The following is a 16,181-nucleotide window of genomic DNA, read 5'->3' on the forward strand; positions in this document are numbered from 1 at the left end:
ATTAAACAAAAACATATAGAAATAATTCCCTTTTTAGAATATGGGTATTAATAATACTAATAACAATAACAGAAATATAACTTTGTTATTAAAAGTACTATAATAATGATGATAATATTTCTACGTTATTAAATTTTATAATAATTGTATTGCTATATTATTATAGAGAAATAATTATATTTAATACACATTACTACTACTATTGCTAATACTATCTATCTGTCTGTCTGTCTATCTGTCTGTTTATCTATGTATCTGTCTGCCTGCCTGCCTGCCTGTCTGTCTTTCTGTCTGTCTGTCTGTCTGTCTGTCTGTCTGTCTGTCTGTCTCTGTCCTTTTGCCTGTCCATCCATCCATCAGTCCGTCCGTCTGTCTGTCTGTCTGTCTACTTAAATGTCCATCTGTCTGTCTGTCTGTCTATCTGTCCTTCTGCCTGTCCATCCAGACATAGCATGTCTTTGCTAATACTATCTATCTATCTGTCTGTCTGTCTATCTGTCTGTTTATCTATGTATCTGTCTGCCTGCCTGCCTGTCTGTCTTTCTGTCTGTCTGTCTGTCTGTCTGTCTGTCTGTCTGTCTATCTATCTATCTATCTATCTATCTATCTATCTATCTATCTATCTATCTATCTATCTATCTATCTGTGTCTGTTTGTCTGTCTGTCTGTCTGTCTATCTATCTATCTATCTGTATATCTGTCTGTCTGTCTGTCTGTCTGTCTACTATGGTTTTGAAGTTGAAAACCAAAATGTTTATAATAATTATAATTACCGTTTACTTAACATAATTGTTCAATTTGTAATTGAACAGTTTGCAGTTTGTAATTGTTTAAAATTTTAATAAACAACAAAAACACTTATTATCAGTAATAAAAATTAAATAACATTAATATTGATTTTTATTTTAAATGTAACAGTTTACACTATTTATTACAACTACTATTACTATTACTACTACTACTACTACCAATAATAATAATAATAATAATAATAATAATAATAATAATAATAAATACTACTACTACTACTACTACAATAAGTAAAATAACTATTAATGTCTCTTAAATTTGCATCTCTTAAAATCATGCATCTTAATTTTACTGTTTCTTTCTTTGCCTCATGTACAGCTTAAGAAATTTCAGTAACCTTATACCGTCCTCTTGTGGCCATATGTGGAACATGGGGTCTCATTTAAACTAAACCTTTACACATTTCTTTAGGATGTCTATAGATAAGCCGAGGTGCCTGGAGGAGCTCACCTGTTCCACCAGTTTCTTGCGTATCGCGTTGACTTTGGCCTTCATGCTCTCTTTATTAGTGATGATCCGCGGGTCGAAGGGCTTTCCGTGCCCGGTCACGAACACGGTGGAGCTGCCTTCATTGACTGCCGTCGGCCCGTTATGAGACTCCGGATGATCTGAAAGAAGAAAAGGAGAGGTGAGAAATGTTGGCGGGATTAGTCACTCCTAATCAGCCTACTGAAAGGCGTAAATAAAAGCAATCGCTATCTTAACTTTTGAATTGCTTATTCAGATTTGAATAAAAAAACTTATTTAGTAATTGTGAAATTTTTAGGTATATTTTACATGTCCAAAATGTAAATAAATAAATGAAGCAAAATAAAAAGCGAGTTTAATTTGAGCAGTAAATTCAATATACATTTTGTCATTTATAGTTTAGTTAAATTCCCATTTTTTACATTTATTTATTTTTAACTTTATGTTATAAATTTATAATACACACCACAAATTGTAAACACATTTGTGTGATGTGTATTACAAATTTATTTAAAAAAAAAAATAAATAAAATAAATTACAAGACACAGCTCAAATTTCTTATCATTTTGCATAATTGTAAATGTTTTTTTTTTTTTTTGTAAAAGCTGAAGTTCCTCAATATCTGATACTGGTTCAACTGGTTTGTAATGCTGATGAAATCTCATCAGTGGTTGAATCAGCGAGAGGACTCGTCAGGCTGCAGTTATTGAACACACAGTTACAGTCTAATATACTGATAAACCTGTACCTGGTGCTGTCTCGCTTTGGCTGTGGTTAGGCTCGGGGCTCTCGGTGCACACCGCTTGTCCCCGGGTGAGCGCGTGCAGGGGTCGGGCTTCTCCCGGTTTCGGCAAGCAGCGCAGCCCGGAGCCGCAGGGCGCAGTGTAGATCCCGCACGGGTCACCTCTCTTCAACGCACAGGCGAGGCAGCAGCCGCAGCCCGGCTCTCGAAGCACCTCCTCACAGCCGGCATCCACCGCCGGACACTCGGCAAGCCGCTCCGGGGAGCACGGAGCGCAGCGGATCGGTTCCTGCCCGACCACTGGAGAAGCCCGGAGCCCCGGCGCGGCGAGGAGTGCGCTGAATGCTGCCACCCAGAAGAAGTTCAGAAGCAGTCTGTTCATCCCAAAGCACGGCTCAGAATAAATAGATAAATAAATAAATGAAGTGAAACGTGGAGTTCCTCACTGTCTTTGCGCTCTCCAAAACGACTAGCTCTCTCCGGGTCGCCTCGCGGTATTTATACGCACACTGGGTCCCGCTGACACGCTCGTGTTTGACGCATTGGCAGTATCAATGATTTCTTAAATGATCCCCCTCTGCTCCGATTGGCTGCCGGGGATCCAGTCTTCTTGTTCTTTGAACACAGTGCGTAATATGCGTCACTGTTTGTATCGGAACATAATGTGTACAAGCGTGAAAAGCGTGTGTTTACTACCCGACAAGTACCTAATCTGAAACGACAATAATAAGGTGTCTTTTGTATAGGTTCATCCCAGCATGTTGGGTAGGCATTTGGATGAATATGCAATTATTCGCTTGAAAATGAACGTAAATCAAACTTAAGCATGCTTTTTATGTGCAATAACAGTCTGAGCTAAGTGTTTTATTTTCTATGAAATATACTTCCACTGTGCATGTAAGCTAAATATTTGATGTTGTTAAATACATATCTTATTGTTGTGGGAATATTAACAAGTATTAAATAATATAATTTGCAACACGAAACCTTATTTAACTATAACAAATATTTAATTTACAACATTTCTAGTAAAATTAAATATTATTACTGCATTGGTATTCATTATAATGCTAAAGAATCAGCAGAGAATTAAGAATAAGAGTTCATGGGCTTAGCACAAGCATTAGGCTACTAATGAATTCGAACTCTGCTGAACTATATTCCGCAACTTTATTCTGGATCACTTATTTGCCACAACAATAACAAAAAGACTAAAAGTGGGCCTGTTTGTGGCTCCCTCCCAATCTCATTTTCCATGAGGTTTTTCATAGGTTCAAGAACATCCCATTCAGGTTCATGTTGTGAGTCTACTGAAGCCAGCTAATGCAATTTGTGATTTACTTCAGAACGCGGCACACAAAGCTCCTCATTCATTAAGTTCCCCCTCGAAAACTGTTATACAAGCATTTTGCGAAGCCAAATTGTCGCGTCCTGGTCCTTGGTCTGGCATTCATTTGACGCGTTTTTTTTTGTATTTTTTTTCGTCTGTAATGAGGTGAGAGACACAACGCGCGCGCTCTGTGGCACCGCGTGCACTCGCCCTGTGGTACGTGACCTCACTCAGGTCAGGACGGCACCCCGTTTTGGAAAGCTCGAGCTACCACTATTGTCACAGCCCCTCTCTTGGGATAATAATAGACGCGCGGGAAAAACGACATGTCCACTGACACGTCTCCTCTCCACGCGCGTCGCGAGGCCTTTTGTCGTGGCCGCGCGGAGGAGTTTATGAATGGGCCACAGGATGTGACACTCCGCTGGGGAAGGGCGCTTTAATAATGTGTCAACCGCTGGGCTTTCGAATGTCTCCGAGGGGAGACCACATGATCCACGCAATTGTCTGACAGTGTTGCATCATTTTTTTTTTCTTCAGCGCGTGGAGAGTTTCTCTGCGCGTCACGTGATCAGGTTGTCCGTTCGCGCGCGTGTGGGAACGCGAGTATCTGCTGACGGAGATAAAGCGGCACGCGCGTCATACCGGTAACTGTAGCCTCTCTGTTCCCCTTTGTCAAAACCTCTAGGCAAGAATACCATGAACACCTTGCATCTGAGGATTTATCCTTTACCGTTAACCTTGTCAGACAGTGCAGACAAATGTGACAGTTACAGTTCATACAATAAATTAAAATGTGTATGTCTTTCAACACTAATGACACTGATGAATGTTTTAGTAATACCCATGCTCATATTACCCATAACTCTTTCTTTTTTATATAGCCTTAACCCTCTTTTTTTCTTTTAAGCATGCAGGCGTTTTTCATGCAGACGGTTACTGTAATGTCTGCAGTGATAAAACTGAACTCAACGGTCAGACACTGATTTGGAAGCGTTTTATCACCGACAGACAGAAGGACCTGTTGTCCTTAAGCTGCAGAGGAACGTTAGAGCATATTTATCTATTAGAGTGACCAATATTGCTCATCATGCAACGCATTTTGATATATTCAGAGCTTGAAAAATGTCCAAACGTATAGGAAAATGCTTCACATCTACTTAAAGTATTATTTAAAATATATGTTTCAAGTATAAACACGAATACTTAAAGAGCAACATGGTAAAGTACTATTAAATATATATTTCTATAATATTTTATATTATTATTATATATTATAGTATTAACGCGAGGAACATAGTAATGTGCGTAACCCTTTAACTGCCCCAGCAACAAAACATTATTTATTTTATTTTTTTATTTTGGCACTCAACACATCCCATAATTTCTAAAATATCAACCATTTAGTAGAGGTTAATATGTCGGTTTATGGTAAAAAATACCAGAATTAATACATATGAAAAATGTGAGAACAGTTTATTTTAAAATAATCTATAAAAAACATTTTTGAATACTAAATCATCTTTGTTTTTGAAGTATGCATTCAGATTTTCATTTAACATGTTTTCTTGTTTTTTTACAAAAAAAAAATTTAAATCAAGTGTAGTAGTGCAACAGGATTATGTTTGTTTGATTTTCTTGTAAACCAACAGTGTTGCATGTGTAATGCATTATTTAAAACAGTCATTCCTTTAAGGACTTTAACAGTCATTATATAAAACGAGTCAAAATATGGTCAACCATTTGGTAGAGCAGGCAGATAAAGAGTTAAAGTATTATTAAATATATATTTCAAGTATAAACATGAATATTTAAAGAGGAACATGGTAGTGTACTTAAAGTATTATTAAATATATATTTCAAGTATTAACATGAGGAACATAATATGCTTAACCCTTTAACTGCCCCATGCAGCAACAAAACATTTTTTTTTTTTTTTTATTTTGGCACTCAGCACATCCCATAATTTCTAAAATATCAACCATCTAGTAGAGGTTAATATGTTGGTTTATGGTAAAAGTACCAGAATTAATACATACACTATGAAAAAATGTGAAACAGTTTATTTTAAAATAATCTTAATAAACCATTTTTGAAAACTAAATCATCTTTATTTTTTTGAAGAATGCCATAAAATATTTCAGATTTTCATTAAACATGTTTTTTGTTTTGTTTCTCTACAAAAAAAAAATTAAATCAAGTGTAGTAGTGCAACAGGATTATGTTTGTTTGATTTTCTTGTAAACCAACAGTGCTGCGTGTGTAAAGCATTATTTAAAACATTCATTCCTTTAAGGACTTTAACAGTCACTATATAAAACGAGTCAAAATATGGTCAACCAATTGGTAGAGCAGGCAGATAAAGAGTTAAAGTACTATTAAATATATATTTCAAGTATAAACATGAGCAACGTAGTACTTAACCCTTTAACGGCCCCAGCAACAAAACATTTTTTTTTTTTTTTTGGCACTCAACACATCCCATAAATTCTAAAATATCAACCATCTAGTAGAGGTTAATATGTTGGTTTATGGTAAAAGTACCAGAATTAATACATATACTATAAAAAATGTGAGAACAGTTTATTTTAAAATAATCTTAATAAACCAGTTTTGAATACTAAATCATCTTTATTTTTTCAAGAATGCCATACAATATTTCAGATTCTCATTTAACATGTTTTCTTATTTTGTTTCTTTACAAAAAAAATTAAAAATTTAAATCAAGTGTAGTAGTGCAACAGGATTATGTTTGTTTGATTTTGTTGTAAACCATCAGTGCTGCGTGTGTAAAGCATTATTTAAAACAGTCATTCCTTTAAGGACTTTAACAGTCATTATATAAAACGAGTCGAAATATGGTCAAGCATTTGGTAGAGCAGGCAGATAAAGAGTTAAAGTACTATTAAATATATATTTCAAGTATAAACATGAGCAACGTAGTACTTAACCCTTTAACTGCCCCAGCAACAAAACATTTTTATTTATTTTTTTATTTTTATTTTGGGCACTCAACACATCCCATAATTTCTAAAATATCAACCATCTAGTAGAGGTTAATATGTTGGTTTATGGTAAAAGTACCAGAATTAATACATATACTATGAAAAATGTGAGAACAGTTTATTTTAAAATAATCTTAATAAACCAGTTTTGAATACTAAATCATCTTTATTTTTTGAAGTATGCCATAAAATATTTCAGATTCTCATTTAACATGTTTTCTTATTTTGTTTCTTTACAAAAAAAAATAAATAAATAAAATCAAGTGTAGTATTGCAACAGGATTATGTTTGTTTGATTTTCTTGTGAACCAACAGTGCTGCATGTGCAAAGCATTATTTAAAACATTCATTCATTCATTTTCTTGTCGGCTTAGTCCCTTTATTAATCCGGGGTAGTCACTTTATTAATCCAGCGGCAACCCATCTCTGGGAAACTTATTTAAAACAGTCATTCCTTCAATAGCCCCTTTCACACATACAGACCTTTCCGGAAAATTACCGGCAATTTTCCGGAAAGGTTGTATGTGTGAACAGGTCCTTTTTGAAAATACCGGTAAATTCGTTCTGGCTATTTTCCGGAAAGAGAAGTTGTAACATTACCGGTAATTTGCCGGAATGCTGCGCTGTGTGAACGCAGAAGGAAGATTTCCGGAATAAGCTCGTGCACGTCTAGAACGTGCTGACGTAAGACTTCTGCTTTAGCCAATCACAACAGTCAGACGCATTTACGTCCGCGCGGTTTGTGAGAATAAAAGCCTTTGAATATTTTTCCAGACACATTTAGCTGCTAGAAGTTAGTCAGATCACGTTTATATGTTCTTCTTAATGCCAACTGTGCAAATAATCATCGATAAGATTCTTATGATAAGCCGTTGTTTGTTTACCTTCAAGCTTTGCGTGTGCCAGTGAAACAGCCTGTGAGCGTCAGCACACGCACAAATTATGAACATCTCGACATGCGAATATGATCCAGTGAAAGTTGTTCACAATATTGATCATCAAAAGAGTTTGTAATTTAGTCAAATGTTTACAAACACAAGCGCAGCCGTTTAAAGCTCATTTGTGGTGAATGATGTCAGAATTTACCGGTATTTTGGAATGGATGTGTGAATGCTCTTTTCCGGAAAATTTCCGTAACGTCCTCGCCTGTGTGAACAGCGCTTTTTTCAATATACCGGTAAAGTCGTTCCGGAAATTTTCCGGATATTTACCGGTATCACTGTGTGAAAGGGGCTAATGACTTTAACAGTCATTATATAAAGAGTCGAAATATGGTCAACCATTTGGTAGAGTGGGCAGTTAAAGAGTAAAAGTACTATTAAATATATATTTCAAGTATAAACATGAATACTTAAAGAGGAACATGGCAGTGTGCCAAATCAATAAATTCATCACAAAAAAATGAATTATGCAGCTTTATTATACCAAAAGTGTAGTAAAGATTGTTATTTATTGATTTATTCATTTTTAGAGAGATTCATTACAAAGTTTCATCTAAAATGCCATTGTTAAACTTGTGGTTAGTGTAGCAAAAACAAAGCTACTTTTTATTATCATGCTTTGAGCCCCTCTATTTTGTAGTTGGAGTAAAATTTTCACAAAAAGGGAGAAGTATAGATTATCCTTCAGAACTTTCATGTTAAAAATATGAATTTACATTTAGTCATTTAGGGCGACGCGGTGGTGCAGTAGTTTGCATGTTCTCCTTGCATTTGCCTGGGTTTCCTCCGGGTGCTCCGGTTTCCCCCACAGTCCAAAGATATGTGGAACAGGTCAACTAGGTAAGCTAAAATTGTTCGTAGTGTATGAGTGTAAATGAGTGTAAATGGATGTTTCCCAGAGATGAGTTGCAGCTGGAAGGGCATCCGTTGTGTAAAACATATGCTGGATAAGTTGCCGGTTCATTCTTCTGTGGCGACCCCAGATTAATAAAGAGACTAAGCAGAAAATGAATTAATGAACTTAGTGATTTTGGACAGTGGTTCCCAAAGTGGGGGCGGGGGTAGCTTGGTGACTTCCAAAAATATCAAATATATTATTTAACTATTACAATTAGCATATTTTATCCAAAACTTCAGAAAATAAAAAAAAGTTTGCAGTCACACTTTATTTTGATGGTCCATTTGTTGAATTTGAGTTATAATGCATATACAGGTCAACTAATTCTCATAAGATTATAAGTAGACTGTTAAGTGGGGGTTAGTGTAAGTTGACATGTACTTGCAATTAATTGCAGTTAAATGGCTGTTGGAGCAGTATCAGCCAATATTAAGCAGACAGTCTACTATTACTTAAATGGACCATCAAAATAAAGTAGTACCCAACATGCAAATAAAAAGCCCTCGACCTTTCAATTCTTTTTCTATTAGATTGCGACTCCTGGGGTTATTACGCTAGATTAATGACAGAGCAATAGTGTTTAGTTGCCGCAGATAGATTTTCACAATGTTAAACATTGACAGCTTTACCGCACTCACATACATTAGAAATAAAGGCCACGACTGAACATAGAGGACAATTTCCAAGTGGAGGTGTCCAACATTGAACCAACAATAGTCTTGTGCTGGAAACATTGCCCACCTTTCTCGTTAAGTGAGATTAATTTTAAAATAAATAAATGAATAATGATTCTCTCTCTCTCTCTCTCTCTCTCTCTCTCTCTCTCTCTCTCTCTCTCTATATATATATATATATATATATATATATATATATATATATATATATATATATATATATAAATTTTCTTACATTTTTTTCCTTCTATTTATAAATGTTTTCCAAACGATGTTTAACAGAGCAAGGAAAACTTCACAGTATATCTGATAATATTTTTTCTTATGGAAAAAGTGTTGTTTGTTTTATTTCGACTAGAATAAAAGTAGTTTTTAATTTTTTAAACACCATTTTAAGGACAAAAGTATTAGCCCCTTTAAGCTATATTTTTTCATGATAATCTACAGAACAAACCACTGTTATACAATAACTCGCCTATTTACCCTAACCTGCCTAGTTAACCTAATTAACCCAGTTAAGCCTTTAAATGTCACTTTAAGCTGTATAAAATTCTCTTAAAAATATTTAATAAAATATTATTCACTGTCATCATGGTAAAGATAAAATAAATCAGTTATTAGGAATCAGTTATTAAAACTATTATGTTTGGAAATGTGTTGAACAAATCTTCTCTCTGTTTAACAGAAATTAGGGAAAAAATCAACAAGCGGTCAAATAATTCAGGGGGGCTAATAATTCTGACTTCAACTCTACATAAACATGTACACATAAGAATGCATATACAAACACATACATATTCAACAATATATGATGATAATCTGTAAAGCATCTATAGAAAAAAAGTTTTAAAAAATAAGAAAAGTCGCTATTTACGCCTGGAAATCTGGTTGCTTTAAATGTATGGATCCAAAAAGTGTCTCTCTGTTTTAATCTTGTTATCCTGTCTCCTCCTCTTGTAGAATTAAAATAGGTTCTGTTTTTAATGAACTGGGATTGCCGTGACCTTGTTTTTTATCATGTAGGGCCATAGGATATTGTGGATTATAGGTACGTATCGCATTTTTATGCTCCGCTAATCTCAATTTTAATTTTCTCTTTAAAATGTATTTCAACTGTATTTGTTTACTACACTGTTAAAAGGTTGTCTTAAATTTTAGGCTGAATCAAATTAACCTTATGAGTCCATTAAATTTAACCTGACTTAAAACAGCTTGAGTAACTTATACACACTGTAAAAAAAAAACAAATTTTACAGAAAATATCCTTAAATTTTTTACAGTAATTTTTGTCATTTCACATTATATTCAAAACTTAGTAAAATGACAACCAATCTCTCTAAATTAACCGTTTGACTTTCATTTTAGGTACTTTATTATTAAAGACAAATTACTGACATTTGTGTTTTTTATACAGGGAAATTACAGTATTATTTATACAGTATTTTTTCTGTTATTTTAAATTATATTCAAAAGTTCGTAAAAATTACAAACATTATCTGTAAATTAACGGCTTGACTGTTATTTTATGTACTATATAATTAATGACAAATTACAGCAATGTGTCTGTTTTTTACAAAAAAATGACATATTATTTAGTGTTTTTTCCTGTTTTTTAAGTACATTTAAAATTACGTAAAATTAAAGTAATAAATTGTAATTACTTGCTCTGTAAAAAAAAAAAAATCGTAAAAAAAAGGTCAAATGACTGGCAGCTCTGGTTGCCAAACAAAAACCATAAAATTAAGGTAAAATTTCTTTGTTAAAAAAAAAAATGAAAAAAATAATAAATCTACAGATATTTTCATTAAAATGTTTACAGAGAAACACTGTTATTTTACAGACTTTTTCTAGATTATTACTATCAAATCCATTTAATAAAGTAACACACTAAGAGTGCTCACATACACCTGTTTCAGATTCCGCTGATTGCACACACACAGTTGGAGGATCGTTATGAACTGATTACATGCACTTTAAAAGCAGCACAGACGCACGCACCAATTGCTTAGTCTTGTTATACTGCTACTGTGAACATCATGACGCGGTTCTCTTCTTTTGCCTTGCTTTGTTTGTTAATTGCTTATGTTGTTTGCTGCCGGGACTGACCATTTGCCTGTTATTTGACCATGATTCTGGATTCCCTGCAAAATGTTACATCTATTTGCCCCTGTGATGACTGTTGCTCGCCTTTGGATCTGCACCCATTTGTCAGCGTCCCCTTCATGTTACAGTTCCATTTCATTTAAGATATGTAACTGAATCCTTCCATATAACTTAAACCTCTACATGTTTTACATAAACACTATTCAATAAAATGTAACAACTGTAATTTTAAAGTTGTGAGAATTTTAATCAGTTGTATCTCGGTTGTTGTTTTTTCCAAAAATTTTTGATCCAAAATAAAATAGTTAAAATACGATCATGACCATGTCTTGGCATGTTATTAAAGGTGTTTAATCGTAATGATTTAGGGAAAATTCTTTTAAATAACATTGTTTTCTCTTGAATTTTTAGTGCAGTCACTTTATTGATGATGTTTGATCATAATAATCTAGGGAAAGTCTGTAAAATAACAGTATTTTTCTGTAAACATTTTGATGAAAATATCTGTAGATTTATTAGTTTTTGCACTTTATTTCAACAAAGACATTTTACCGTAATGTTATGGTTTTTGTTTGGCTGCCGTAGCTGCCAGTCATTTGACCTTTCTTTTACGATTTTCTTTCTTAAGTTAAAAATCTTTCTTAAGTTAGAACATGATTAACTTAGTTTAATAAGTTACAATGAACTAAAAACGTATACTGTCATGACTAATTGATCATCATTTTTACAGTGTACTTGTTTAAATACCCAGTTTACTTATTTTTAATTTATTTAATATAAGGCCATTTATTATGAATTAATAGCATTCCTGTCATTTATTTATATTAGATCTGTTCGATGTTAACCCACAGGTCACCACAGTTTAACTCCATATATGTTTGATGTTAGTCACTAAATCAGTAAGAAAAATAAATTTCTGCCCCACTTGAAAGAGCTGGGGTTATGTTTACAGTGCATGTGATTCAAACAAGCGTGCACTTGTGCATGTCACTTAATAGCAAGTGGTGTTTCTGCCGTAGTAGGACAGGTGGTAGTTTTACTGTCCAGGCGAGAACCATGCGCATCTACGTTTCCATTCACGGCAGGACTCCAGTGTTTGTGTTTTTAGCTCAAAAAGAGACGAAAACAAACCAGTCGGACATTTAGGTTTAAAAAAATGTAACCCTCTTGAAGCAATAAAATCATGAAAACATCACACTCGTGTCCTCAAATAACCATCTGCACTCCACCCCCGACAATCCCACCTTTATTAACAACCCACCCAAGATGACCTTGCTTTTCTGTATAAAGGAATGCGGAAGTGTGTTAAGCCTTTTTAGAGGCTGAGATCAGACCGAATATTCTTTTGATCTCTGATTTTCCTCCCTGACAGGCTTAATGAAGTAAATTCGATTTTCAAGAGAGACATTTGAACATCTTTTTTTTTTCCTTCTTAGAGATCTGTTATCAATGACCTGTTTTCAACTTGGACATCAAAGAGATAGAAAAAAAACAAAAAAAAAAAGAGTCTCCAAAACAGTGTCATTTAGGGTCAGGGACAGACCCTCTTTGAAAAACACAGAAACAACACGCACGCCCACAGTGACATCAGCAGAACCAACATAAACAGGCGGATTTTGTTTCGGTTGAAAGTTCCTATATATTTCTATTAAATAAATTTAAATGTTTATTTTGTACTTTTCTAAACCTTGCACTGACTCTTCACTCTGAGGGCTGAGGATTCAGTTCTCCACATTTATCTTTTCTTTAACATTCGAATTCAACATTATTTTTACAAAAAATGTAGTCGGCTTTGTTAAACCTTTGAACAAAACTCCTTAAAGAAGGTTGTAACAGTATGTTATAAAATATCCTAAAGCAGATAAATAAAAAAAATAACACTCACATTAAGCTGAAAATACAAACTACAATTTATAATATGATGCTCCAAATTTTTATATTATCATCCATATATATATATATATATATATATATATATATATATATATATATATATATATATATATATATATATATATATGGATGATAATATAAAATATATTTTATATATATATATATATATATATATTTTTTTTTTTTTTTTTTTAAATAACTAAATACTATTTAACAACTAGAAATTATATATTTTTTTTTAACCAAAACAAAAGAAAGGGTTTACTCTCTGTTCCACTGCCCAGATAGCACACGAATGTAGGCCACTTTAGGCAGTTGTGCGGCACTGGTGGGATTCCTTTGGCCCAGATAAAATGAATTTGAGCCTGAAGTGGCCCACCTGTACAATGGCAAAGGGGGGCCAAAGATTCAACTTCATATATGGGCCGTTTAAGGTAAAGATTTGGCACTTATGGCAAAATGTAATCTGATTGTGAGCCTAATGTGGCCCATGTGGAAAATGGTAAATTTGGCTCAAATGACAGAGGACAAATGTGGGCCACAGTTGGCAAAATAGTGGCATAATCTTTTAAGGTTAATCTTTGGCCCCGTTTACACTAGTGCGTTTTAGATTTAAAATGGCGTTGTAGAATGAAAACGATCCGCGTCCACACTCGCGTTTTACCCAGCGTTTCTGAACTGCTCTCCGTCCACACCAAAACGCTGAAAACGCACATCACGTGACGACACACACACTCTCGGGCAAGCGCTCCAGCATTTCTACCCAGATGAGAGCTCTGCTTGTCGGACTGCTCATCAAGCATCTCCCGCTGGATCTAATCTCACTATATTTGCTAAACGTGATATTTCATTCATGTTGTTGTCTTTATCTAACGACATATTCCCTGACTTTGGTCATTGGAATCTATTAAGTTACTTGTTCACGGGTAACATGTTTTGGTTAAGCGCAAAGATAAGTTAATGATTAATCCAGGTACATTGACTGATCGCTTGCCTTTATTTCCTACAATGTATAAACTTATTGTATGTTATACTTTTATAATTATCGATTATTAAAACTGTTATTCAGCAAAAGAGAGGGTGCGTTTCGTATTTTCACTGAAATTGAAAGGAGGCAGTTGTTATCGGCTCCGTTTTGTTATAAATATCCACACAGTGAAGATGACGCTCATATATGCAGCACGACGCCTCAACATTTCTGCTGTCTGTTAAGTTGCTAATATTAAAAAGAAAATGGGCAGTTCCTTAAATCATCTTTACATTTTATTGTTGAGAAAGTGAAACAACGTAGCCAGGGTGATGTGAATGAAGTTATAAAGTACACTGTTCCCTGTGAAGATTTACGCGTGTCCTCGGTATGTTTTCCATATCAAACTGAGAAGGGGGAGACTGCAGCCTTGATCAAACTTGCGAAGTCTTAACTTACAAGAAGAGGATGTGAGACTGAACTGTGTGTGGGCTACTTAATATTGAGGAAAAGCCCCAATCAGAGAGGCGAATGTCAGCAGCCCCGCCTCTGTTTTCAGATGTCTCCGTCTTCCCCCATCCACACTGAGACGTAGCAGCAGCGTTTCAGAATGAAAACAGCCTTTCCAGCGTTTTCAAAAAGCTCCGTTTTCGGCGCTCGAGAACTCCGGCGTAGTGTGGACGGATGGCGTAACCGTAGCAAAACTTATGCGTTTTCAAACTAAAACGCATTAGTGTAAACGGGGCCTTTGTCTAAACCTAAAGGGGCTCACACATGTAGGTGAAAATGTGGGCCACTTTTGGCAAATACTTGGCACATTAAGCTCTGGCTATTTGGCTTTAAGCCTACTGTGGCCCAGAGAAAATAGCGCAAATGTGACCCAGGCTTTTTAAAACATATGTGGGCCACTTTTGGTGAATATTTGGTGGGGGGCTGCTGTAACTACGAAGAACATTGCTTGAAAAGTTTGTTCATTACAGCAAACAAAATGAAGTGAGGCACAACCTGTGATGAAATAATATAATTTACTGATGTTTACCAATGTTTAATCCATTATTAGAAGTAGTACATCAGATCTGGGCCAGAATAAAAGCAAACTGCGGCCCAGAATAGGGTCAGTTCTGGTTTATTTGGTTGAATTCTGGCTAATATGTGATATTGATTTGTCTTATTTGTGGCCTAGATCTGACAATCATGAGCGGACCGCCCTTGAGCCATCATTCCATTCAATATGTGGTCCAGATGTAAGTGTCTAGTGTGGGCCAGATCTGGGCCAGAATAAAAGCAAACTGTGGCCCAGAATAAGGTCAGTTCTGGTTCATTTGGTTGAATTCTGACTTTATGTGATATTGCTAAGGCTTAACTGTGGCCCAGATCTGGCAAACAGGAGCGGACCACCCAAGTGTCATTATTCCATGCGGTATGTGAGCCAGATGTAAGTGTCTGGTGTGGGCCGGATTTGAGCCACATTAATTTTGCTAGCTGGGTTTCATAAAACACTGCAAACTTACAGCTTTAAAATTAGTATTCATTTCACAAAAACATGTTTTTAGGCTCATTTTAGTTCCCTGGAGTTAAACAGTGAAGTTTTTGGAACTTTTTGGAATCCATTCAGCTGATGTCTTTGTCTGGTGGGAGCACTTCTAGCTTAGCTTAGCATAGATCATTAAATCCAACCCAGGCTCATTCTGAAAACGTACCTTGATTGTTACTCTCCTAGAGATGAAACAAATGCTCAAGTCCTGATCAAGTTCTTAATTTTAACTGACATTTATTCGGACACAAGTCTGTAGTTTGTCTTGTGTATTTTAGCCTTGCATGTCCCAACAATGACGTCAGAACTACGAAAAAAAAAAATACATGAACTTAAATGAACCCTTTAAAGTAGATGTTGCACGTAATGAACAAAAATACATACAACCAATTAATGAAGTGAACATTCAACGTGTAAAGAAATACACTTAATTGGCTAATTATACATTAACATACGGACACATAATCATACATGTTCACATACGTTAACACTATATGACACGTACTCATTGGCCTCGCTCTCTAGCTCAAGAGGAATAAACTTGATCTTGGGTGTGGTTGGGTGCCACGCCTCCTTTTTAAAATTGTACATTGACTGAACTTGTATGAATTCGTACGAATTAGCCACTTAACTGAAAAAACGTAAAATAGTTACGTTTTCTTGTGAGATCAGACTGGAATAACTGCAAAAAGGTCCACATTTTGATTAAAAAAAAGAAAAGAACCACCCCTTTCACCAGGCTATATGGGACTGTTAGTAGCAACAGTTTTGTCTAGCTATCTAGCATCTCCAATAATGTTGCAAAACATTGTAAA

The 16,181-nt window shown here is 35.0% G+C and overlaps 2 protein-coding genes across 2 annotated transcripts in view; one reads left to right on the top strand and one right to left on the bottom strand.

Annotated features, from left to right (window-relative positions):
• igfbp1a (insulin-like growth factor binding protein 1a) overlaps positions 1-2,492 on the bottom strand; it is a 3,847-nt gene extending 1,355 nt beyond the window's left edge. The window contains exons 1-2 of the mRNA NM_173283.4: positions 2,028-2,492; positions 1,261-1,418 (exon numbers count right to left, since the gene is read on the bottom strand). Of these exons, the coding sequence (NP_775390.3) occupies positions 1,261-1,418; positions 2,028-2,403 (534 nt within the window). The 5' untranslated portion in view covers positions 2,404-2,492. The remainder of the gene's footprint in view (positions 1-1,260; positions 1,419-2,027) is intronic.
• dsg2.2 (desmoglein 2, tandem duplicate 2) overlaps positions 1-16,181 on the top strand; it is a 713,230-nt gene that overhangs the window by 145,883 nt on the left and 551,166 nt on the right. The gene's annotated exons all lie outside the window — the stretch shown is intronic.

The sequence above is a fragment of the Danio rerio genome, chromosome 20 (assembly GCF_049306965.1).
Source record: "Danio rerio strain Tuebingen ecotype United States chromosome 20, GRCz12tu, whole genome shotgun sequence".
NCBI lineage: Eukaryota > Metazoa > Chordata > Actinopteri > Cypriniformes > Danionidae > Danio > Danio rerio.